At 32.5% G+C, this 25,766-nt stretch overlaps 1 protein-coding gene across 1 annotated transcript in view; it reads left to right on the top strand.

The window, feature by feature from the left end:
• The first annotated feature begins 432 nt into the window (after positions 1 to 432).
• Positions 433 to 25,766, top strand: part of LOC132738816 (uncharacterized) — a 36,302-nt gene continuing 10,968 nt past the window's right edge. Inside the window, exons 1-8 of the mRNA XM_060726423.1 lie at positions 433 to 583; positions 4,736 to 4,900; positions 5,175 to 5,375; positions 8,122 to 8,334; positions 12,396 to 12,572; positions 12,770 to 12,904; positions 13,996 to 14,154; positions 24,737 to 24,880. Coding sequence (XP_060582406.1) covers positions 487 to 583; positions 4,736 to 4,900; positions 5,175 to 5,375; positions 8,122 to 8,334; positions 12,396 to 12,572; positions 12,770 to 12,904; positions 13,996 to 14,154; positions 24,737 to 24,880 — 1,291 coding nt within the window. The 5' untranslated portion in view covers positions 433 to 486. The remainder of the gene's footprint in view (positions 584 to 4,735; positions 4,901 to 5,174; positions 5,376 to 8,121; positions 8,335 to 12,395; positions 12,573 to 12,769; positions 12,905 to 13,995; positions 14,155 to 24,736; positions 24,881 to 25,766) is intronic.

The following is a 25,766-nucleotide window of genomic DNA, read 5'->3' on the forward strand; positions in this document are numbered from 1 at the left end:
GGAAAACACTTAAGAATACATTTGTCGTTTTCACTTTCAGTTTTTATATTATGACAAGATCTTTTAATGGTTTAGGTTAAATTTCACAAAATGGATTATGTTTGTGTGTTGCTAAGTTTATTTCTTATTTCACCAACAGTCGGTAATTATCGTTTATTTTTTATATTATTTTTTCTAGTTGAAAATATCTTTAAAATTTCTTTTATTTTTGTTGTTGTTGTTGTTGTTATTATTGTTGTTGTTGTTATTGTAATTCATATTTACCTCAGTCTGAGAAACACTAACACTAACTACACATAATGCAAATCGCTAATTTATTTCTATAAATGATTATAAATAAAGAATGAGAATAGAAGCGAATTAAGCGTTCACATTAGGTATACACATGTTGCTATTGTATTGTTTCTAATTACGTAATGCCATGCAGATTCCAACACATGTCCGTCCACAAACGGTGTCCTTGTCTTTGGAGATAAATGTGACTTCATGTGTCATTGTGAAAATAATGAACAATGTGACAACACTTCCGGTGAATGCTCGTCTGGCTGTGCTAAAGGCTGGTTTGGACCCGGATGTCAGTACAGTAAGTATATTTTACTACAAGAAACTTGGTAAGAATATCACATATTTGATGATAATACAAACATTTAATGCGTTCTTGGTTTTACCATTGTTTTGTTCGTTATCCTTTTTCCACCATGGACTTTTTGTCTCAAGAGATACGCAAGAGACTAAAAATTATCCTTGTTATTTCTTGTTAAAATTACACCACGAAAAGTAGAAATGGTAGAAGAACTTAAATTAATGCACATTACAAGTGTCAGGATGAATTTGATATTTTGACTCATAGTTAATAGCACAAATTAGAAATAAGAAGCCCAAGTTTCAACTTTTCACGCTTAAGTTTTGAAGACAAAATTGTCATGTAAACCTGCTGCGAGGTCGATAACTAGAAACTTCACGTCATTACTTCGAGCTGTTGAGTTATATCTTATTTATCGGTAGCACGAGCAAGTCAAATAAGAGACTTTTAACTTCGGCTCTCCCTTGTATGACTAGAGCATGCTTTTATCACGTTAATTTCGCATCCTTAATATTCGGGCAATTTTTACGGAGGAATTCATGTCAAGACACCGGTAAATGGTATGTCGGAAAAAAAGTTCTTACAAGACCGTTTCTTTTTTATCTAAATACCCTTTAAAGAAGCTAATACAGAAAACAATTTTATGTAGAACTCGTCCTAGAGGGAGATGCAGGGTTTGTTCATACTAAACGGTGTATTAGTTAATAAGTGATCGGTTAAATGGTTCCAAATATTACTCTACCGCGAAATGTTACTAATTTCACTTTGCTGCGCAAACAAACAAAAAAATGAATAACGCTTAGGCGTGTATTTTTTCCAATTTCGACTTCAGTCAGAGTTAGTCTAAAATTGTGGAGTTAAAAACTTTGTCATTTCAAAACAACATAATAGCGCATAAAGTTGAAACTAACACTTCTAACTTTTACTTTTCGCTATAAATAAGGGGTCGAAAATCAAAATTCGCCTGACATTTTGTCGTATGAAACACTTCTGACCTTGCGTGGAAAATTTATACATCGAAAATATAATACCCTTGCTTTATTTCTAGTGTTTTCGTGTTTGTCTGGTCAAACAGATGGCGTAAAAAGGATTCTGTAGTTTCGACATTCAAGGTCAAATAATATTAGTTCGTATATGGATCATAAGAAAACTTATAAAAATAAACGGGATAATTTTCTGACGACATTTGTATCAGCTTTTAAGACTTATGAAGATTTGCATTTTCTTCAAAAAAAGGCCGCGTGGAAAATGGTCAGTCCCCGTTTGTCCGTCATACATTTTTATTCAGTGTCAAAATCAACTTCAAACTTTATACCTGGTAGCTTGACAAATCTCGTTCAGGAGTTCAATGGACAAGAATAATAACCCTACACATAATAAATTTTTAAGTAAAAGCCCTTTGTTATGTTTCTTTCTTTTTTTCATCCGAAGCATCACTAGAAAAACATTTGAGTATAAAAGGTGCAGTGCACAAAATTTTTATGATTTTCAAGAAACTGCAAACTGTTTTTCTTGATTAATTTTTAGATACTTTTCATGCTAAATTATACCCGTCATTATAGTTGAGTGTTTGACCTTCGTGATTGTTAATGCTGTATTTTTTTGTTCCGAGCATACCTCAGAAAGTGTTTGGAGTATCAATTAAATTTTATAGTTTGATAGATATCATACTTACTTTTTGATCGGACCATTTCTCGTGAAATATTGTTTATAATTATCTTCCTGGATTTTCTGGGGTAGATTTCATTAAAAGGAGTACAATGCACGAAAGTAATAACTCTCCTTTTCAAAATGTTTGAGTAACTGTCCTTATTGAGTTATTGACTCTTGTTTCTTTTATGCATATTTTGTCAAGACGTAAACTCGTATAGCTTTAGATATAAATAGCTTGGAACTATTTTAGGATATGTAGCAGGTAGAAGAAATGGAGTTGACAAGAATGGCAATGCCATATTTGTAATAATTCCATATTTAATTCGAAGATTTTATGCAGGTTATAACTCAAATTTGTTAAAATAAACCAGCTTGAAACTTCATGAATAAATATGTCATATGTACCATATTCCTATTTTTTAGCATTGTTATACTGTCTCTATCAGAATATTATATTTATCTCATAAGATAATTATTGCTTAATTCATAACTATATCATATGTCTTCTAGAAGGTACAACGGAGATGGTAACATAGAGAAAAACAAAATTCCTGCCAAATTGCATTTGCATTTAAATAACTTGACAAAACTATATAAAAAAAATGATGTGCCTTGTGTTTATCTAGTTAAAAAATACTTGAACAGGCTCAATCAAATAGAGAGAAATAGAACGCCTAAAGAGCGCCGGAAATGGCAAGATTTGAAATGTTGAAGTTTCAATTGTTCATGGAGGAATTGGTAAAGACAAGCTACCGTTCACGTCCCTATATTTTAAGACCCTTCAGTTACCTTGATTTTCTTCATTTTGATCAAAACCAGTAGTTGCATCTCTGCTTCACGTAGTAAATATAAGTTTACACAAATTTAAAGATAAAATTGATTCATTGGTACACCATTCTTGAACAAAAATAACACATCCTATGCTAAATACCTTAAATCGTTTTCCGTCTGGTCCAAACCATTTAATTTTAAGAAAGAATTTAAAATATTCAGTGACATAAGGCCTATACGGATGTGCCGTCTGAGCCTGCACTGGTGGCATGGGTAGAATCTATGTTCGCCACTAGACTAAGAATTTAAGAACTACCAGAAGAAATCGACACATTCAGTTTTAGATTTACGGATTTTGTTTTAGCTTTTTGGAATCGATAAGCCATATTGAACAAGTTTGCACTATCGATATCAAATATTGTATATTTTAATATTATCCGAAAATTTGTCTGGCCGTCAAAGTGCCAAATATTTAACATTGCATTTGACAAGACAATTGTCTACATGATTAATTTCCTGCAATATCCATTTTATAAAACAGACAAAACAATTTACTTTAACTTTATTAAATGTATGAAACAGATACAAATAAACATATCTCTATCTGTTATAAAGATAACTACGCACGTGTTTTAAAGCATACAACACTATCTCTTATATACTGCATGAACACTCATTTGTATAAATCACTATGTGATTTATATTTATATAATGGGACTGATCATTTACCTTCAGATTTGTGTACCAATTGATATAGGTCTGGACCACTAACTTCTGTGACAATGTTCGATCATTTTCTTAACTTTTATATTTTTTAAGGAATTATGCTCTTGTGCGAAATGACCCAAAAATAAAAGCGTTGCAGCGCTTTTCACTCCATCCGGCTGAGAATCGCGCAAAATATCTATTGTCATTTTAAATTTGGGTTAATTTCTTTGTTTTCCTAAGTAGAGTTTGCCATTTTTGGTCGTTTATAATTTAAGAAATTTTCGAATTGTAGGTTTTATGGCATTAGGCCTCAATGTAGTTCCTTTATTTGTGTCAACAGAAAAATGTATAAATGCAATCTAACGATTTTCATTTCTCAACTGTGAAATGACTCATGAGGCTTGCCTTATGTCTAATTTTGACTTGCATTCTCATTCACCATTAATGTTAAGGTGTTAATTTTTTTTTTTTTTGGGGGGGGGGGGGCTTATCAAGACAATCGTATGTTCCACACTGTTACAGAGTCGTGTCTGAAACAAATGATAGAAGGGACAACAAATGGCATTCATATATTTTTACTATGTCAGTGTCTCAAAACTACATTTTAATTTATTAAAAGGCAATAGCTTATTAAAGAAAATGTTAAAGACGTGAAAAAAGTAGAAAATACATGTATATCATTTCGGGAAATATTGTGGTTGAAGGCCATAAAGCGCCATCGTATGTTGTATTTTAGGTCCTCAATATTATCCTTAGGCTTAATTGGTGCTTTTTACTATCAAAATAATATAATTTTATTACTATGTAAATGGTAATAAATAAAAAGCAGCATTATTTAACCTTGTCGTGAAAAGGTTTAGATGACATTTTCAATGTTTTATATGTGTGTTTCCAATTTGCATAAATTATTTGATTTTTTCTAATAATAATAGTGTATAGAAATAATACTTCGTGCTATATATTGAAACTGATTATATTGAACATTTCATCAGAACTTAAAGTACATTGATTTATCTATAGGGGATATAGCTGTGGAGGGTGCCAGTGATTCATACTCTGCAACTGACGGCGATCCAACAACTTGTTATGAGACCCAAGCAATGGACAAACCGGTCTGGAAGATTAAGTTAAATGCAATTGAGACAATAACAGAGATATATATTATAACAAAAGCCGATAAACTGCGTCAGTATATATGAATTTATTACACATTTTCATTTACAATTTTATTCTACAAAAAAAATGAAAATAAAATGAAATAGTGTAAATATTGTAAATATTTTCGATTTTTTAATGAAAATGTATGCATAATGACCATTTGATGTATCTTTTTATCATGTTTATCTGTTTGCATTCTTTATTGGTATAATATATTTGTCTCAGAATACCCATGTTGTAAATTCCTTCATGATAGACATAAATCCTATTCTTACACTGCATCATTTTTAATTTACTTCAGAATATTTCATGAATTTCGAAGTTCTTGTACGAAACACAACCACAAAAAAAAAGGAATTATGTTACAGACATACCAATATAGCTCCCAAAAGCGAAAAATTTTCTGTGCTGTGTGACAATCGCATAGTTGGAAACCAAGTAAAGATTAAGTTGACAAGATCGCAAACACAGCTTATCATATGCGACATTAAAATTAATGGGGGTAAGTTTGTTTTTCTAGTTTTAAAGAAAAATTAAACAACGAATAGCTAATGCATTTTCAAGATTTGTTAATTTCAAACTGGAAACAAAAGTAACCCCATTGAAAATAACTAAATTGACGTACATATTCTTAATACAGTTTCTGCATTCCAAGTAACGCTATCAACTAATCTTGCAGTTTTAATCCAGATTTATATGAATCGTTCCGGCGGATATTGCTTTTTAAATTAAATAAAATGATTAGATAAAATTTGAAAAAGAACGAAAATAGCACAACATTACGGATAAGAATCATACAAAATCTTGCCACAATACATATACATCGGGATCCTCAGAACAAATCCTGAGCCAATCTTCAGATTGGAAGAACATGGGTATTGCCATGTTTGTTTCAAGGCGGATATTAAAGGTATGTAGAAATGTTAACATGGCGATAAGGCAATATGTACATACAACATGTATGTATGTATCTACACGTGCATATCAAGCACTTCTTATTTTACGTTCGACTTGCCACTTGAAGGCGTCGGCCGGCATTTTGAGTGTTTTTAACCCTGTCCAAATAAGACACAGACGAGTTTATGGATTGGAGATATATAAGAGATAATCGCCGAACGCTTAGAGATAAACGTTTACAGATATACCATGCTCATTCTTGAGACAAATATTTTAATCACAGAAATTTATTGAAATCTATATAATTCTTACTGAATATGTCTATTTTGAATGATAAAAGAATGAATAAACTATGTATGGGAAGCTGCAGTCCCTCTCACAGGTCAAGTAAAGTTAGTCTTTTCTTTAAAAAAAACTGCCAGTTTTTTAATGACACTATATATTGATAGTGTGACCGGCTATAGTGGTAAGTGTTTTGAACACATCATTTCTTCTTTGTGTAAAGCCAAAACGTGTTCATTTTATATTAACAAAGAGACTGTGTAGCAATTGTCATTATTTTCTTTTATACTATTCGAGTATAGGAGTATAGAAAATCTTTAATAATCCAAAAAAATGTGTTTTGTTTTGTTTTTTGTTGTTGTTTTTTTTTCTCTGTTTGTCGGTGGGACAAAACTCCAAGATACATAGGTCAAACTATGATTACAATTGGAAATAAAGTAAAAACACGATATTAGCTAGAGATTTCTTTAGAAAACACACATACAATTTGAAAACCAACGTAGCACTTTAAAACAGCTCACTTCAAACCAATCGTCAGACATTACCAGTGCATTTAAGGAGGTCAAAACACTGCAAACCGGGCCGTGGATTCTAACCTTATTAGTTCAAAGATGGTTCTAACTTTTATGGTCATTCATTTCTTTGATTCTTTGCAGAAAGAAAAAGGTTTCATGCCTCCCAACCCCCACATTACCAACGGTAATTAGAATCTTAGAAACCCATCAAATAATGTTATTATATACAAAAATAGCACTTACCGTTTCACACAGTAGAGCAGCGGAAAAATGGCGATTAATGTACTGCAAAATCAGTAATTAATAACACTTAACATGTACATTATTACTTGAATCTTGAATATCTTCTAAAATATTTTCTCAAGTCCGTATTCTTGAAAACTTTGGCTTATCTGGAGCGTTATTGACTATATAATGCTTAAATCAATGATAAATATGGAACTATAACAATTCAATGCCTCTTTAAATCTATTATAATATTAACTAAGCATTACTAGAAATATTGCGTGAAATACTAACTATGATGGTCCTTTAACATATTTAAACAATGTTTTGAATTTGACACAGTACCGATAAGCAGTCGAACAAGGTTTAAACTAGACGGACAAGGTAATATTCTATTAATATTTCAAAGATTTTAACTGCAACAATCAAATGGCTGTTTTGTCTGATACATGAACATCACTTCCTGTCAACAAACAGCAATCAATAGGCAGCTTACTTTCCAAAATACTTTGGAAATATAATTTTTAAGTTAAAAAAAGTGGTTAATAACATAGCAAAGATGATTTCTTAATTACCATATGCCCTCCAAGGAGATGCCACTATTTCGTGAGTGACGCAGCATTTAAGTTCTAAGTGAATATCTTGCATTAAGATAATCGCCTTAACAAAATGTTTTAACAAATAAAAAAGCGATGCATTTTCAACAGCAAACAAGCAAGTATATGTTTACAGTATTTGATAAATTAATCATTAAATGATCATTAGTGCAATGGTGTTTCTTAAAACAGAAAGTGAATACGTAAAATCAGTTTTTACTGAATATATGTGAAAGGTTCTGAGAAAATAAACTTCGCCAAATAAATTTTAAAAAACGCACATTTTCGAGAAGGTAATGCTAACAATTAACCGAAGATCTTAAAAAGCACAAAGGAGATATCTGACAGATATCTGACGGTACAATCAATACATGCCTTGGAATTAGATAAAATATAGACAAATTATGTGTTGCAATTTTTAAAGATTCATGTAAGTTAATAACTCTTTACCATTTTAGCATTTCAAATGCCAATCACAGTTTGAATAAGCGATGTTACCAAATCAAATTTTTAATTTGAAATGCCACAGGCTTTACAATATCCGCACAAAAACAACTTGTGACTACAGGCAAACTTACGAAAACCAGTTTTGTCAGAGAAAATATTTACCGTTTCACGTAGATTTCTAAGGTTTATTTAACAAAAGGAGATAAATCTGCTTAATCTTAATGACATAAACTCATGATCTATCATTAATGCTTTTGCGTATAAACATTACACTTCTTCATTTCAGGTAGAAATTTAGCGTTCAAAGGTGAAGTATCACAAGTGTCGGAACATAAAGACTGTAAACGTACATGTACTGCTGAGAAAGCTGTTGATGGACATAACAATAGCCTCGCTTGGCGTGAATGTAGTTATACACCTGATGAACACAATCCTTGGTGGGAAGTAGATCTTGGTATTGACGCTCTAATTCGTAGCATTCAAGTTGTGACATATAAAGGTACTTAATTGAATATAAATTAGGTTATGTTCGATGTTTTTAGCAGATTTATGTTTTTCCAATGTTTGTTTCAATTTTAAGGAAATATCAATTAAAAAAGATACATTTGCTTAAGTTTACATTTACAAAACAAGATAGCTTTTTGTAAAAAAATCTAATGTCAGCGCTTTATACAACTCTTAAAAGTAAGGACAGAAGAAGTTTATTTTGTTATTATAAAATTTAACTTTGTAATAATGCAATAGTTTCTAGTGAATTTAGGGGTCAATATCATATTTCAAGTCAGCTGAAAGACAATGTGCAGGTATGTCTAATACTCAAACACAAGTTCAAAACATAACGTTTCATGACATATATCTAAGTTTTTGTGCTTTTAGATTTCTAATAGATAATTTTCTAATTTTTAATTTATATATATAACAAAATCTCACAGCGGAACCAAATGTGACACCAATGCTATAACTGAGATAGTCTTGGTTATAATCCACTAGACAATGTTACATCCTTGACATCAACGCTCTTGTAGTTTTGGAAGATTTTTTTTTAAATATGTTTATGGGGCAAACTCATAATACCCCTTTGTCCGGGGCCAAATTTGAACCAACGAATATAATTTGAACAATTTTTGTAGAAGTTCTTCTAGCCAATGCTTCATACTAAATATATAAGCTCTAGTCCTTTAAGTTGCGAAGAAGAATGTATTTTAGGGTTTTAATTTAAACAAAACAAGGTTTGAACATTGCCTTCTGCAAATATTTATTCTCCAGGCCTGATGGTTCTAGAAAAACATATAATTAAGTTTCTAACTATAATGTTTTTTGCCATGGTAACCAGATTGAAGCATTGATTTCTTTTTTTATAACTTTGGAACCCATTTACCATAGATGGTTTTAAATCAGACTTGAGGTTTTCAAAGAGACGAGTTTTTTAGTTGACACAAACACACAAACACACACACATGCGCGTGCGCAAACGCAAGCAGGCACACAAAACACAGAGAGAAATTGCTAGATACCAGATGATGCAGCGATGCCATAAAAATGTACTGTTTTAAATAAAATTGAATTAACTATGTCTTTCTTTTAATGACAATTATAATATGCTACATTTTTCGTACATGCAAAGAAGCATCTTCTTTCCAATGATTCCAAAATCATGAAAGTAGCCAACCGATCACCAATTTATTCACATTTAGAATAACCTTACAGGATTAACTTCATGTAAAATATGGCTGGTAAACGCTCAATTAAAAGTGCTGAAATACGGGCTTACATAAAACAATAAAAGAAAAATAGGAACATCTGCTATAAAATGTTTATAATAATATTTAAAATATATATGGCAACAGTTAAAGTTCGAGGTGGATGCATACGTTCTTAAATTGGCATTAGTTGATCAAATATGCTTGTAATTCTGGCGGACACGATCCTTAGTAACTGACAAAAGCATTCTTAAAGTCAAGCTTATTTTGGAATGCAATGATGCAAAACTTTCACTTGTCCAGATATTTCATATCGCATGGATATCAAAAGGGTCAACTAATATGAAGAATAACCTAAAAGTAAGGCAAATAACAATAAGAATTTGGCCAGTAAAAACGTTTGTAAAAATAAACTAAAGATAATTCAAAGTAAGGTCGTTTTTCTAAAGCAAATGTAGAAAGCCTACATAAATACCAGAAATATTAAGTTTCGCTAACATTGATTGTGAATTATCTGCTCTTCAATTGCGGAATTATAATGATATATTCAAGAGCAGATAATTCGAATTCATGATCTGTGACCCAGATTTCTTTTAATTTGTCTGATTAGAGTAAATGTTGATATGGATTTAAGAAAATTGAATTCAACGTCATTTTAGAGCTGATGAAACGATGAAACTAAAATCTATAAAATTATTGTAACGGTTAACTCTCTGCTTGAGGATATGGGTTTTTGTGAAAACTACATCTACTTTATCATATAAAATACTATACTGATAGTGGTTGTGGATGATGTTGTTGTTGCTACTAGTAATGCTGATGAGGTGTTTTAATGTATGTGATAGTTTTCGTCAATTCTTTCTAATCTAGAGTGTACAGAAACGTACAATATTCAACTCTGTTATACGAAATTCAAGAATTGCGGCAACAGAAAAGCTATTTAAGAAGTGTGTATCTTTAATCATTTTTGTTTCCAACCTTTAATTTTATGTGTATACTGTAAGCAATATAAGGCGATTATTTCATTAACTTAAATTTTATGGTCACACATAATAACAATAACATTGATATGACTGATATAAATGCACTGATGTTTATGTGCTTGCACAATAATTAGATTGTATTATCTTTATCAAGCTGCATCTTAGAAAACGACGATATGTTTGATGTATCCATACAAATAACAGTTTTCTGTGTCGAATACGAACCCGGATATTCACAAGTCATGCCCTTAAAGGTTTTTGTAAGAGCAAAATATTGATAATTAACCTTCGTGAAAAGTTTACTGATAAGCCAAAATATTAATTTTGAGACAAAGGTTTGTAGCTTTACAGCGAGCAATAAATTGACAATAATTAAGCAATTCAAGCAATTGAGATAAATCAAAATATATGGCAATATATTCCTATATGTCTGTAAGTATCGTAATTTAATTTTTCCTTGCTCATGTAAATGCAATGCATTAAAGTTACCTATTTTTGTGATATTTTTCATGATTGGTTTTTTTTTTTTTTTTTTTTTGTCCTTTTTGTTACTTTTTATTTTTGGGGGCGGGGAAATTATACACAATACACAACTTAGTGAAATTTTCAAAACGAAATGGGCTGCTCCCCTAGAAAAGTGTGACTAAAATGTATCAAACCTTGTGTTTTATGTCTTTACACTTGTGCATCTTAATTTTGGTTTTTTATAATATCATTTTCTCTAAGTTTAAGTGTAAACAATTACTAAAATACTCAAAGAAATCTTTTTTATAAACGTATGTGAAAAAAAAAATTAGGGTATGGAATGAAGATTACCTTGTAAATAAAGACTACTTCTTTTTAAATAAGCCTTCATTGTTTAAAAATAAATAATGACTCTAAGTAAAGTTCACTTATATTCCAACAATATAAGCTACATTTAAGAGAATCATTCTCGGTCTTGTAAATATTCATGTTTTGTTATAAAAAAAACGATTAAGATAATATTTTATCAGTATGTTGAATAAAATAATAATCGGTTTGTTCTCGTGTACGGTCGGGATACCAAACTTGTGATTGTAAAATTTAATGACGCTACTATATCTCTAGTACTATCTCATGATGAAAAAAATTATCTGCTCTACATTACTGTTCATGGGCGGTATGAAACAGCATTGTTCTTATGATTGTCTACAAAAGCCGATGTACAAAATAGCCGGTACCTTTTGATAAATAAAAGTAGTTCCACAAAATATTTTATTTCTTTACATTTGTCAAATCATGCAAAACGACAATTTTAAGTGGAATGTCTTGACGTCAAATCATGTCCAGGTCTAAACTAGCTGTTACACCAAACTGATATTCGGCCAAAACGTAATGATGTCTCAGTCAATACAAGAGTTACAAAAGCTGCCTGAAATGCCGATTTTTCTCTTCCGCGTTGTGTAATTGACAAAAAGCGTGGCTTCCTACCCGTTTGATTAGCGACTGGTTCTAAGCTATCGTAGAAAATACAGCCTAACGTTCGATAATCTTACGATAAAAAAGAAATGTGAAACACCGTCCAATTCGTACGATACTCGTAGGACGATCGTACCATAAAACGGACGTACGACCCTTGATAAGACTTTCGTAAAATGTAAACCAGAGTAGCATAACTCCTCCATCGCGAAAGAAACCTAACTCCTTCAACAAATGTATGAACAAAAATGCATCCAGGATCTTAACCTGTAAGTGCGTGCTTGGTCCACCCATACGTACCAAGGAATGTGAATCTTGGCGTTACTGATCAAGGCCTCTTATATTAGATCATTTTCATTTCTCTTTTCTAACCCTTTTCAGATAAGACACAAATTTCCATTTTTTTTTATAAATGTTTTTTTTTTATATAATTACAGATAACAAGCACAATTATGACATTGAAATAAAAAACAGTGAAAATGTTAGTTATTTTATTCGTGGTGTTCGTATAGCGCAGACAAGTGTGAACATAAGTGTTAATGCTATTGGCAGGTTTGTAAAAATGACGAAGGAATGGGGACGAATAGGAATATGCGAAATTTATGTTTATGGAGGTAAAGTACCTACATGTATTCACAGTCTCTTTTTTAAGACACTCGACATTGACATTGTTGTTCTGCATTCACTCCTAAAATGTTAATTTAAGATATTAAACGTAAATTTTAACGTTTATTCAATGGGAAAATAAGTTGACTCCTTGATGACTCTTTGATATCTGTTATATACTATTAAGTGTTTTTGATTTATTTAGATTGCCAAGAGGATACGTGCGGCTACGATTGCCAGAAATCTTGTCACTGTCGAGATGCAACTATTTGGGACAAAATATCAACAAATTGTTCCAGTGGATGCAAAGACAGGTGGAAAGGTTTTCAGTGTAACATAGGTAAGTTGACACTGTGTTTGTAAAAATGGTTACTGTTCGAAATACTACTACGAAATATTTCTTACCGCTGTGTTTATTATAAATCTATTAAAACTGTTATGAATTCAACTTCTCAGGTAAAAGGGTAATTAAATAGATATCTTGGGTTTTGATAACTTTTCATCTACATTTCTGCAACTCAATACAAATATTTGACGAAGGAATTTGGCATTGAAGAAAAATGTGTTCTTATATCTTATAAGATTTAATCAAATAAATAAATATAAATCAAATAAATAAAAAATAAGATATAAACTAACAATAAAATCTAACCTGTAATTTGTTAAAACAATATGGCTAAATGCACATTATACTTCAATATTCATGTATTGCATAAGGTCAAATGTGCGTTAAATTGTGCTTTAATAATGAAGCCAGAGAATGTTAAATGTTAAGCAATTGAAGAAAGTACAGCTTATCGTGCAATTATGTGTTTAAAAGGTTGCAATATGTAAACAAAGTAGTATTTTGACTTCTATGAAAAATTGGCAATCACTTTATTATACAAATTGCAAAAGAAGCAAAAGTTAGTTTAATACATGGCCAATGAGTATCCTTTTGAAAACTGTAAACAGATACCAAAAGTAAGAAGGCTTCTTTTTTTTCTTTTTTTTAAGCACTTTGTTGGATAAATATGCCTTTAAAGCAATATTCAATTTACAATAATACGACAGTACTGTTATTTCAAGGACTCATCACATGAACAATATTGTTTTAAAGAAAAATTATCAACTATTTATAATATACCGTTTCAGTGTTATCATATAAAAAAAATCAGACGTAAACCTACTTTTTATCTAAATTGAATTTTGGAATTAAAATTGCTCTGGTTATTTGTTTTTGTTATGTTGTTATTGTTTATTTCAATTGTCGTTAGTATATGAACAGTTTTCCTGTTTCTATTCTGAAAAAATATGATAAAAATATCGTTTTCGTTACGTCGTATATCGTTTAGGTGAAAAACGAAATATTATTAAATTCATTTTATGTTGAAAATGTTTAAATATTTAAAAAAAAAGATACTTGAATAAATATTCACTATAAATGAGCAGATACAACCACTGATTGTGAAAGTGGGAGATATGGAGAAAAATGCCCGACACAGTGTAGTAAAAACTGCAGAGGTAATCAGCATGGCTTTTGTAGAAGTTCAGACGGAAGATGTTTCGGTGGTTGTAATGCTGGATGGAAAGGAAATAAATGTGATCAAGGTATTTCATTTCTTTTTGCATAAATAAGAAAAACGAAGTATATTTACAGCGTTTTAATGTTCACCTTTGATAAATAAATGCCTTATACGAGCTATCTAGCTCCCTAGTATATCAAGAGTTGTCGGTAGGACAGCAACACTCGACTCTTCTTAGTGCTTGATAGTGAAAGAGCCTTGACAATGTAAAATGTTTTAAGTTAACACAGGGGCAAAATTTTTCTTTAAATCCATGTTAAAGTTATAGCCCTTGAAATCCTATTGTGTTCTGAAAGAAGAGTATAAGATTTCAACTTGTTTCAAAGCCAGATGTCAGTGGAACATAAAATATGTCCGAGGTGGTATACAAACTTAAATGTAAATTCTAAGTCGAAAAAGGTGCATAATTCTGTAAAATGCTTCATAGAGTTACTTCCACCTGTCTACAGGTTCATTGCATAATGGTGAATAAGTGTGCAAAGTTTCAAAGCCATATGTCAATGGACTTTTAAAATATTTGAGGTATTACAATGACTTAAACATAAGTGGTTACGTCGACGCCGACACCGACACAGACGCTCGGGTGACTACAATAGCTCTACCTATTCTTAAAGAATAGTCGAGCTAAAACTGTTTGTCAGGATTAGTTGCTAGATGACACGGCCAAGTATATGAACACGGTGTATCTTAATCACAATCATGCTTCTTTTGATATTTACATGTATATGTTAAGTAATATTGATAAATGGTAAACATAACAGTTTGCACTTTAGTGATTAAAGTAACGAAAAATATTGATAAAAAAAGGAAAACGTAAACTTCCATGCCGTGTACTTCAATATTATCAAGGTTCTTAACGTGTCAAGTGGTAAACTCGTCGGAATAGTAACCAAAGAATCGCATAGTTGCGTGAGTTCAAAACCCGACAAGGGTAAGCCGTTGTTTCTTTGGTCAATAATCTTTACAGTCATTTCTCAGAACTGTTGGGTTCTAGAAACTGGTTTATGAGTATGTCTGTAAGCTAAGATTGCAAACATATTTAACGTGTTTCTGATATCCAAATTTGGCAATTGTTGCCGTGATCTGTTTCAATGAATTATATGCTGGTGACGAGCACGTCAAATAATGAACATAATTATAATAAGATTTGATATTATAGCCAAAAACACACTGATTGATGTAGTCTTTTTGAAACTTTAATTCTAATGTGTATACCATGTCATTAAAATATCAAACAGGATCAAGTAATTCGTGTCAATAATTACTTACATATATAAACTATGTTTGTATAAATATTTTTGTTTTTCAATTAGAAGTGTGTTTATTGTTCTTCAAATATATTTATTGTTCTTCAAATATTTTTATCAAAACAAAAGTGGTATTATTTACGTGTTGTGTTAATACAGAAATATAATATCGAACTGATTAATATTATATACTTTCAAACAGTAGAAGTTTCTTTGGCAACTGTTTCAACTCTGACAAGTTAAATAGTAATGTAATTTTTCTCCAACCAATCGTTTTTTTCTAACACAGTTACTTAAATGATTGTCTCTGATTTACTTTACAAAATCTAGAAAATCTGTCAATTTTATACTACAAAGTTATACTTAATCAATATCAGTGTAGTAATTTGCAATTGCATTTTGTATAATTTATTTATTTATTTTTATTTTTATGCCCCGCCATATAATGGCTGGGGCATATAGTGTTACCCTGTTCCGTCATTCCGTCATTCTTCCGTCCTTCCGTTATTCTGTCATTTCGTCATCATCAGTTTCCGTTCATTATCTTAGTAACGGTTGCACACGTTCAACTCAAATTGGTATATGGATATGTCATGAGAAAATACAGATCAAGTTCGAATTTAGTCATGGTTCGATGATTTTTGGCAGAGTTGTGCCCCTTTTACTTTGAAAATAATATGAAATTTTCAGTTTCCTTTCATTATCACCCCAACGGTATTCCACATTCAACTCAAACTTAACATATGGATATGATAAAGGAATGCGCAGGTCAAGTTCAAATTTAGTCATGGTTCCATGATTTTTGGCAGAGTTATGCCCTTTTCACTTTGAAAACAATATGAAAATTTCTGTTACCGTTCAAACAGTATTACACATTCAACTCAAATTTTACATATGGATATGTTAAAAGAATGCGCAGGCCAAGTTTGAATTTGGTCATTGTTCAATGATTTTGGCAGAGTAATGCCCCTTTCACTTTGAAAATAATATGAAATTTTCAGTTCACATTCATTATCTCCCCAACAGTTGTACATGTTCAACAACAAATTAAAGATATGGATATGTCATAAGAATGCATTGGTCAATATTGAATTTGGTCATGGTTTGATGATAGCTGACAGAGTTATCCCTCTTGAACTTTGAAAAGAAATCATACATTTTAAGTTTCCGTTCATTATCTCCCCAATGGTTGTACACATTCAACTCAAATTTGACATATAGATAAATCTTAGGAATAAGCAGTTCAAGTTCGCATTTGGTCGTGGTTCAATGATTTTGGACAAAGTTATCTTTCTTGAATGTTGGAAATAGTTTTAAGGGCTTTGAACTTAAAATGAAAAAAATAATTTGTGCAAACAAATTTGGAACTAAATATAATAACATCTGAAATTTTGGTTGCATGCGGGGGCATCCGTGGCATGATGACACATTTCTAGTTTATTCTATTCTATTCCTTTTATTATCATTTTTTCTTTGAATTAGAATTAAATGTCACGTTCAATGGTGTAAAATGTCATGTAAAAAGGTATTGAGAATTGTACATAAAGACATAGTAGTTGATTGTAAGTCATACTATATTATAATATGTCAGTATTCAAGATTTAAGATTCTTTATCTGTTAAGTAATCTTCAACAAATAATGTTTCTTTGTACTGATGCAGTTATGAAAATAACGCATAAACATGAACACATGTTTAATAGGAACAATGACATTGATGAAAAAAGTAAAAATAGCAACTTTCTACAAGGAACATATAATACAGACGATTTCAAAAAAATTAAAGAAATTGATATGAGGTTTTCATAAATTATAACATGGAACGGCTATAAATAAGTCTAATTGTTAATAATTTTTAGCCTTACTACAAATGCTTCCCTAATACATTTACATAGTTTACGTACTTCAGAATGGTTCTTAGATTTAATTTTACTATGGAATTAACAACACTTGGTCTTAATGAAGTGTCTATATCAACTCCTTGCTCATCGGTAGAATATTTGATATGAATCTTTTTCTACTGAACTAATTGATTGATGATAAACAACTTTGTCTCTAGCATTCGTAGATGGTCTGTAATTAAATTTGTTAAAATTAATTTGATAAACCTTTTAAGGGGCCTCTAGAAAAAAAAAGAAAAAAAAGTGTTTAATCATTTTCTTCTGCTGAGCTAATTGATGGATGACAACCAAACTTTGTCTGTTGCATTTGTAGATGGTCAATTATCAAATTTGTTAAAATCAATTTCATTAACCCCCTTTTAGAGGCGTCTAGGGCTAAAAATAGAAAAACCTTTAAACATCTCTTCTCCTGAACTTATACATGGATGATCACCAAACTTTGTCTGTAGCATTCTTAGGTAGTCTTTTATCCAATTTCCTGATATTAATTTGATATTCTTCTTTTAGATAATACTTATGTTTAAGATAACAAAAAAACTTAAGTCATTTTTTTCTACTGTACTACTTGTTGAATGACCAAACTTTTGAAAAGACCTAAATACAGAATTTCTTCAACAATTAATTTTAATGCTTGTCGTAGTCAGATTGCCGAGTCAAATGATGATTATTCAAATAAACGGTGTCTCCGTGAAAATGCGGATAGTAATGCTTTAGCTACATTAAAACGTAACATTTTCAAAAGTGTTGATTCATGTATCAATTTTTATCGTGGAAGTAAACATCTTCTTCCACTTAAACCAAGACTTACTTTATGACATCTGAAAAAGGATATTCTAGATTTTCACACAAAATTTGTTTTGGTACCAGAAGACATGGCGGCTAAAAATATCATTATTGTATGACGTATCCATCACATTAGCGTTTTGCATAAGGAACTTAATAGTACTAATGCGTATTCTTTAACTACTGCTTCTGAAAAAACATTATTACGAATCATATCGCTAATATTTCAAATCTTAAAGTCCGAATCGATGAAAAAGAACTAAAACTTCCTGAACTTTATGTATTGGATTCCTATATTACATAAAAAAAACTTACAAGACCAGATTCGTTGCTAATTCTACATCTCTCACAACAAGTAAACTTTCTATTTTATTGACGTCTTGTTTAACTGAGATCACATGTAATAAGATATTGTGATACAGTCTACAAAAAACACCGGCAAACATCTATTTTGGTCTATTAAAACTTCTGGTGAAATTTTTGATTAATTAATTAAGAATTATCAAGCTTCAACTGTCAGTACATACTATTTTTTATTCTTTATACTACACTGCAACATAATTTTATTAGTGATAAACTAATTTCCCTTATTCAGAAAACCTTAGAAAAAATTATCTTTCTTGCATGTTATTCTCAATAACCTTTGTTACAAACTGTATTGTTAAACATTAAATCTATGAGGACCTGTGACAAATATTGTAGAGCACTATTTTCTTTTGGACAATATTTATGTCAGGTTTTGTACTTCACAACAGCAGGTGTCAAGTGCCGTGTGGCAGCCGTAAAAAGTTGCCCCGTACTTCACTTCAGTGTTGTTATATTTTCTGGTCCTTCGGGATCATTGATGCCAACACTATAAAGTGTTGTGAATTGAGTACCGCTCAAGCCGGTGCTAGGGGGCGTGAGGGATGTTGCACTTATTCATTATCCCTCATGTACAGACTCAATCAAACCGAGTCTGCAATTCTTATGTTATTTTGTTGTGATTAATGCTTCCGAGGGATCACTTTGTCTCCAGAATGTTGTACTTCACAACAGCAGGTGTCACGTGCCGTGTGGCAGCCGTAAAAAGTTGCCCCGTACTTCACTTCAGTGTTGTTATATTTTCTGGTCCTTCGGGATCATTGATGCCAACACTATAAAGTGTTGAGAATTGAGTACCGCTCAAGCCGGTGCTAGGGGGCGTGAGGGATGTTGCACTTGTTCATTATCCCTCATGTACAGACTCAATCAAACCGAGTCTGCAATTCTTATGTTATTTTGTTGTGATTAATGCTTCCGAGGGATCACTTTGTTTCCAGGAATTTGGTAATACCCTATTTAAACTAATCATAGGAATTCCTATGGGTAGTTTTGTGCACCACTGGTCGCCGATTTGTTTTTATGTTGCTATGAAAGAGACTTTATGTTGAGTCTCTCTGAAAATACGCAACGATATGTTATATTAGCATTTAATAACACTTCCAGATACCTTGATGACATTTTAATTTAGATAATTCTTATTGTCATCAAATGGTGTCTGATATTTATCGTAATGAGCAACAACTTAATGTAACGAATACTTGAAATTTTAGAGCATCATTTTTGGATCTTCATATAACTATCAAAAACAATTCTATTCACACAAAAATCGATGATAAAAGAGATGACTTTGATTTTGGTGTAATAAATTATTCTCATTTAGATGGAGACGTACCGCATGCAACATCTTACAGGGTATATATATATCTCATTTATTTAGGTTCGTTAGAGCTCGTAGCAACGTAAAGGATTTTAACGAGCGAGTTTCATTACTAGCAAGCTACTCAAACAAGGCTACCGCTATTATAAATTATGTAAACATCTTACAAGATATTACACTCGTAACTTTGATTTAATTTCAAAATTCAATAGTGATTTAAAAATACTTCTGCGACAAGGGATAAGCCAGCCTGATATTCATGGGGATGCTATGTACAAACTATTCTTAATACATACCGCATGATTAGTGTTCAACCCTCTTACAGATGGACGCTACGCTTTCCTCTATTGATTACATCTGACGAACCAAGTGGGAGACTCTATGATGGACAGTTTTTAAAGTCTTTTGAGACTGAATTGCCGTAATGTTCGTCTTCTGCCTTGCTTCGCCGGACCATTGTAGGTGTTTTTATTGATGCTTTGTCATCCTTTAAGACACTGAGTACTTTTGTTATGGTCACTGTTGTTTTTTATGCATGTTTCTACATGATCATGTCGATGTTTTACTTATTTCACCTTTTTTGTAACCATAACAACTATTGGAATTTCACTTGGCGGGGATTTATTTTATTTTCACCGTCTCGTTTATAGGAACATGATTGGGCTAAGAGTGAGGTTTGGTGCACCATTAACCGGTTTAAACTCTTCTTTTAATGTCTTCGCGAGGGATGTTGCACCTTATCATTATTCCTCATGTACAGACTCAATCGGGGTGTCCGTGGCCGAGTGGTTACGGTCGTTGACTTCAAACAACTTGTCCCTCACCGCTGTGTGTTCGAATCCCGACAGGGACTTTGGATTCTTTCATGTGAGGAAGCTATCCAGCTAGCTTACGGACGTCGGTGGTTCTACTCAGATGCCCGTTCGTGCCTGAAATAATGCACGGAAAGGCAACTGAGGTCTTCCTCCACCATTAAAGCTGGAACGTCGCCAAATGACCTAGTCTGTGTCGGTGTGATGTAAAACCCAATCAAAAACAAAACAAAATCACAGACTCAATCAAACCGAGTCTGCAATTTTCTTGTAATTTTGTTGTGATTAATGCTTCCGAGAGATCACTTTGTTTCCAGATTATTTTTTTTGTTTCATACTGTTTTGGTAACACTTTATCGCTCAAGCCGGTGCTAGGGGGCGTGAGGGATGTTGCACGTTTTTAATATCCCTCTTTCAATCAAACCTAGTGTGAAATTATCTTATGATTTTGTTGTGATTAATGCTTGCGAGGGGTCACTTTGTTTTCAGATTTTTATACTACACAACATCAGGTGTCAAGTGTTGTGTGACAGCTGTAAAATGTTGCCCCAAACTTCACTTCAGTGTTGTTATATTTTTCTGGTCCTTCGGGATCATTGATGCCAGCACTATTAAGTGTTGAGAATTGAGTACCGCTCAAGCCGGTGCTAGGGGCGTGAGGGACGTTGCAAGTATTCATTTTCTCTCATGTACAGACTCAATCAGACTTGTTTCAAGATTTTTAGTTTGTGTCATTTGTTATCTTCTGGTCTACGGTAAGTATCTCCCCTTTCCCCTCTAGTTTTATCTTTTTAGCTCACCTGACCACGAATAGGTCAAGGTGAGGTAAAGTGATGGGGCTATGTCCGGCGTCGTGCGTAGTGCGTCGTGCGTCGTCAACAATTGGGTTGTTAACAGTCTAGCATTCACAGTTTTGATTGGATCAGTGTCAAACTTTGTCAGAATGTTTGTCTCAATGAAATGAAGATGGGTTATCTCGAGTCAAATACTAGGTCACAGGAGCTAAAAATAGAAAAAGCTTGTTAACACTCTAGTGGCTGCAGTTTTGATCCAAATATTCTGGAAATTTGTCAGGAAGGTTGTTTTGATGATTTCTAGGTCAAGTTCGAAGATGGGTCATCTCCGGTCAAAAACTAGGTCACAGGAGCTAAAAATAGAAAAAGCTTGTTTACACTCTAGTGACTGCAGTTTTTATCAAAATATTCTGGGAATTTGTCAGGAAGGTTGTTTTAATAATTTCTAGGTCAAGTCCGAAGATGGGTCATCTCCGGTCAAAAACTAGGTCACAGGAGCTAAAAATAGAAAAAGGTTGTTAACACTCTAGTGGCTGCAGTTGTGATCCAAATATTCTAGAAATTTGTCAGGAAGGTTGTTTTGATAATTTCTAGGTCAAGTTCGAAGATGGGTCATTTCCCGTCAAAAACTAGGTCACAGGAGCTAAAAGTAGAAAAAGCTTGTTAACACTCTAGTGGCTGCAGTTTTGATCCAAATATTCTGGAAATTTGTCAGGAAGGTTGTTTTATTGATTTCTAGATAAAGTTTGAAGATGGGTTATCTCCGGTCAAAAACTAGGTCATAGGAGCTAAAAATAGAAAAAGCTTGTTAACACTCTAGTGGCTGCAGTTTTGATCCAAATATTCTGAAAATTTGCCAGGAAGGTTGTTATATTGATTTCTAGGTCAAGTTCGAAGATGGGTCATCTCCGGTCGAAAACTAAGTCACAGGAGCTAAAAATAGAAAAAGCTTGTTTACACTCTAGCGACTGCAGTTGTGATCCAAATATTCTAGAAATTTGTCAGGAAGGTTGTTTTGATAATTTCTAGGCCAAGTTCAAAGATGGGTCATTTCCGGTCAAAAACTAGGTCACAGGAGCTTAAAATATAAAAAGCTTGTTAACACTCTAGTGGCTGCAGTTGTGATCAAAATATTCTGGAAATTTGTAAGCAAGGTTGTTTTATTGATTTCTAGGTCAAGTTCGAAGATGGGTTATCTCCGGTCAAAAACTAGGTCACAGGAGCTAAAAATAGAAAAAGCTTGTTAACACTCTAGTGGCTGCAGTTTTGATCCAAATATTCTGGAAATTTGTCAATGATTTCTAGGTCAAGTTCGAAGATGGGTCATCTCCGGTCAAAAACTAGATCACAGGAGCTTAAAATAGAAAAAGCTTGTTTACACTCTAGTGGCTGCAGTTTTGATCCAAATATTCTAGAAAATTGTCAGGAAGGTTGTTTTGATGATTTCTAGGTCAAGTTAGAAGATGGGTCATCTCCGGTCAAACACTAGGTCACAGGAGCTAAAAATAGAAAAAGCTTGTTAACACTGTAGTGACTGCAGTTTTGATCTAAATATTCTAGAAATTTGTCAGGAAGATTGTTTTGATAATTTCTAGGTCAAGATCGAAGATGGGTCATCTCCGGTCAAAAACTAGGTCAGAGGAGCTAAAAATAAAAACAAAATTGTTAACACTCTAGTAGCTGCAGTTTTGATCCAAATATTCTGGAAATTTGTCAGGAAGGTTGTTTTGCTAATTCGAAGATGGGTCATCTCCGGTCAAAAACTAGGTCACAGGAGCTAAAAATAAAAAAATCTTGTTAACATTCTAGTGGCTGCAGTTTTGATCCAGATATTCTTGAAATTTGTCAGGAAGGTTGTTTTGATGATTTCTAGGCCGAGTTCAAAGATGGGTCATCTCCGGTCAAAAACTAGGTCACAGGATCTAAAAATAGAAACATTTGTTAACACTCTACTGGCTGCAGTTTTGATCCAGATATTCTTGAAATTTGTCAGGAAGGTTGTTTTGATGATTTCTAGGTCAAGTTCGAAGATGGGTCATCTCCGGTCAAAAACTAGGTCACAGGAGCTAAAAGTAGAAAAATATTTATAACACTGTAGGGGCTGCAGTTTTGATCCAGATATTATGGAAATTTGTCAGAAAGGTTGTCTTGATGATTTCTAGGTCAAGTTTGAATATGGGTCGTCTCCAGTTAAAAATTAGGTCAAATTGCCCAAATATGGAAAACCTTTTTAACACACTAGAGGTCACATTTTTGACTCAATTGTCATCAAACTTGGCCAGGATGCTTATCTTAGACATTGTTTGGATGCGGTTGATGGGTCAGGGGAGCGATCCAGGGCCATCATGGCCCTCTTGTTCTATAATGTTGTCCAACCACTTCCCCGTACTTCAAGTCCCCTTCCCCTGTGCCCTTTAAATTTGTGGACCTATTAATCAATCAATTGTATTTGATTTCCTTGTCGGTTACTATTATTTCTTTTAATTATTATCACGTGATTATCCTGTCTGTGCTCTGCCTTGTGCACTGTCCTGTTTTTGTTCCTCCTGGGCACCTGGCCGTTGGTTTTGGTTGCTGATTCGTATGGGGGTTGCGTTTATTGAACGCCACATTTCCATGTTGATCTTGTTTACCATATTTGTCTGTAGCATTCTTAGATGGTCTGTTAATTTGTTCAAATCCATTTCATTGGCTTTTTAAGGGGCCTCTAGAGCTAAAATTTGCAAAACATCTTTTAGCATCTTCTTCTACTGAACTAATTGATGGATGATCACCAAGCTTTGTTTTAGGTAGTCTTTCATCAAATTTGCCCAGATTAGTTTGATTGGCCCCTTGCAGTGGCCATTAAAGATTAATATAGAAACAACTTTCAAACATCTTCTTCTACTGAATTAATGCATGGATTGATGATCACCAAACTTTGGGTGTTGCATTCACAGAGGTTTTTAATCAATTTTTCTCAAATTAATTTGGTTTGCGCCTTAAAGGGACCGCTTGACTGAAAATATATTAAATCTAGTAGCGTGAGTTGACATGCTTTACTTGCCAGATAAACGTGACCCTCTTGTATTTTCATCTTCTGTCAATATTCAGGAATCCATGAAGCACAAACCATGTTTATTTTGAGCTTGTCCTTCATTAAACATAGATGATAGTTCTTTCAATTATTTGAAATAGAATACCTCTTTAATGACTCTACACTACTCTTAACGATTCCACTAAGACCTCGTTAATAATGCCTGAAGCCGAGATCGATTTTCGTCATTAGTCTATTTTCTCCCCTCAGAATGAATTTGTTGTCATTTTTTATTTCATAATATTTTTTTGTAAATTATTATGGCATTATGTATTGAGTTTAAAATCATTGATATGAAAAGGTTTTAAATTTCAGAGTGTTTTGCTGGTGAATATGGAATAAACTGCAAAGAAAGTTGTAGCGACTACTGCAAAGGCGGAGTGGCAAAGTGTGATCGCACTTATGGATATTGCTTATCAGGATGTATACCGGGATGGAATGGATCACGTTGTGACAAAGGTTAATACATTTTTAATCAGCATATTTGACAAATGAATAGTTAATAAATTTAAATCACTTAGACTAAGACACTAACTGCCCTCTTTACATTAGGCAAAAACTCAATATGAATACTGTAAAGGAAGTCATGTCAATGACTGTGTAAAATTCATAATGGTATAGCAATTTTTTATTACTTTTTTCCTTTCATTTACTTATTTATTTATTTATTTGATTATTTATTTATTTATTTATTTATTTATGTATTTATTTATAGAGATGATATGAAATGAGTGTAGGGGTTTAATACGAAAACCATTGAACGAGTTGAAAAAAAACATATAATGCGAGCATGATATTGTTTTATTCAACGAGTTCAATAAATTTAGTATTAAACCTACACTCATTCAATATCCTCAATAAATAAATGGCAAATAACAGAATTACAAGACAAACTTCATCAATGATTAGACGAGTGATATTATCTGATGGCCTGATGTCTCAATAAATTAGGAAAAGCATGTCGGGGAATATGTCTGACCCTGACGATTTCAACATAAACAGAAAATTTATTCTTAAATTTTATACTCGACTTTACAGTATTGTACATGTTTCTTAACATTGTTTAAATTTTACCATTTAAACGAAAGTACAATACAGACGTTTCTGTTGTCTAAGCTTTGCTCTATTTAATTCTGCAGCTCCGGTGTTATGATTCTTTCATTAAACCGTTTGCACATCTGATAATTCTCTAATCAAAACAATGTTGAAAAAGAGCGTACGTCTGTGATTGATAGTCCCTCAAATATTGTTTTAGATACACCATCATCATCAAAACTTACATTAATTTTGTCGTAAAAACGTTTCAACTTTTTGATGCATTTACCTGTAAATGTTCAATATTTGA

This window comes from Ruditapes philippinarum, unplaced genomic scaffold (assembly GCF_026571515.1).
Source record: "Ruditapes philippinarum isolate M1 unplaced genomic scaffold, ASM2657151v2 ctg1522_1_1_1_1, whole genome shotgun sequence".
NCBI classification, from domain to species: Eukaryota; Metazoa; Mollusca; class Bivalvia; order Venerida; family Veneridae; genus Ruditapes; species Ruditapes philippinarum.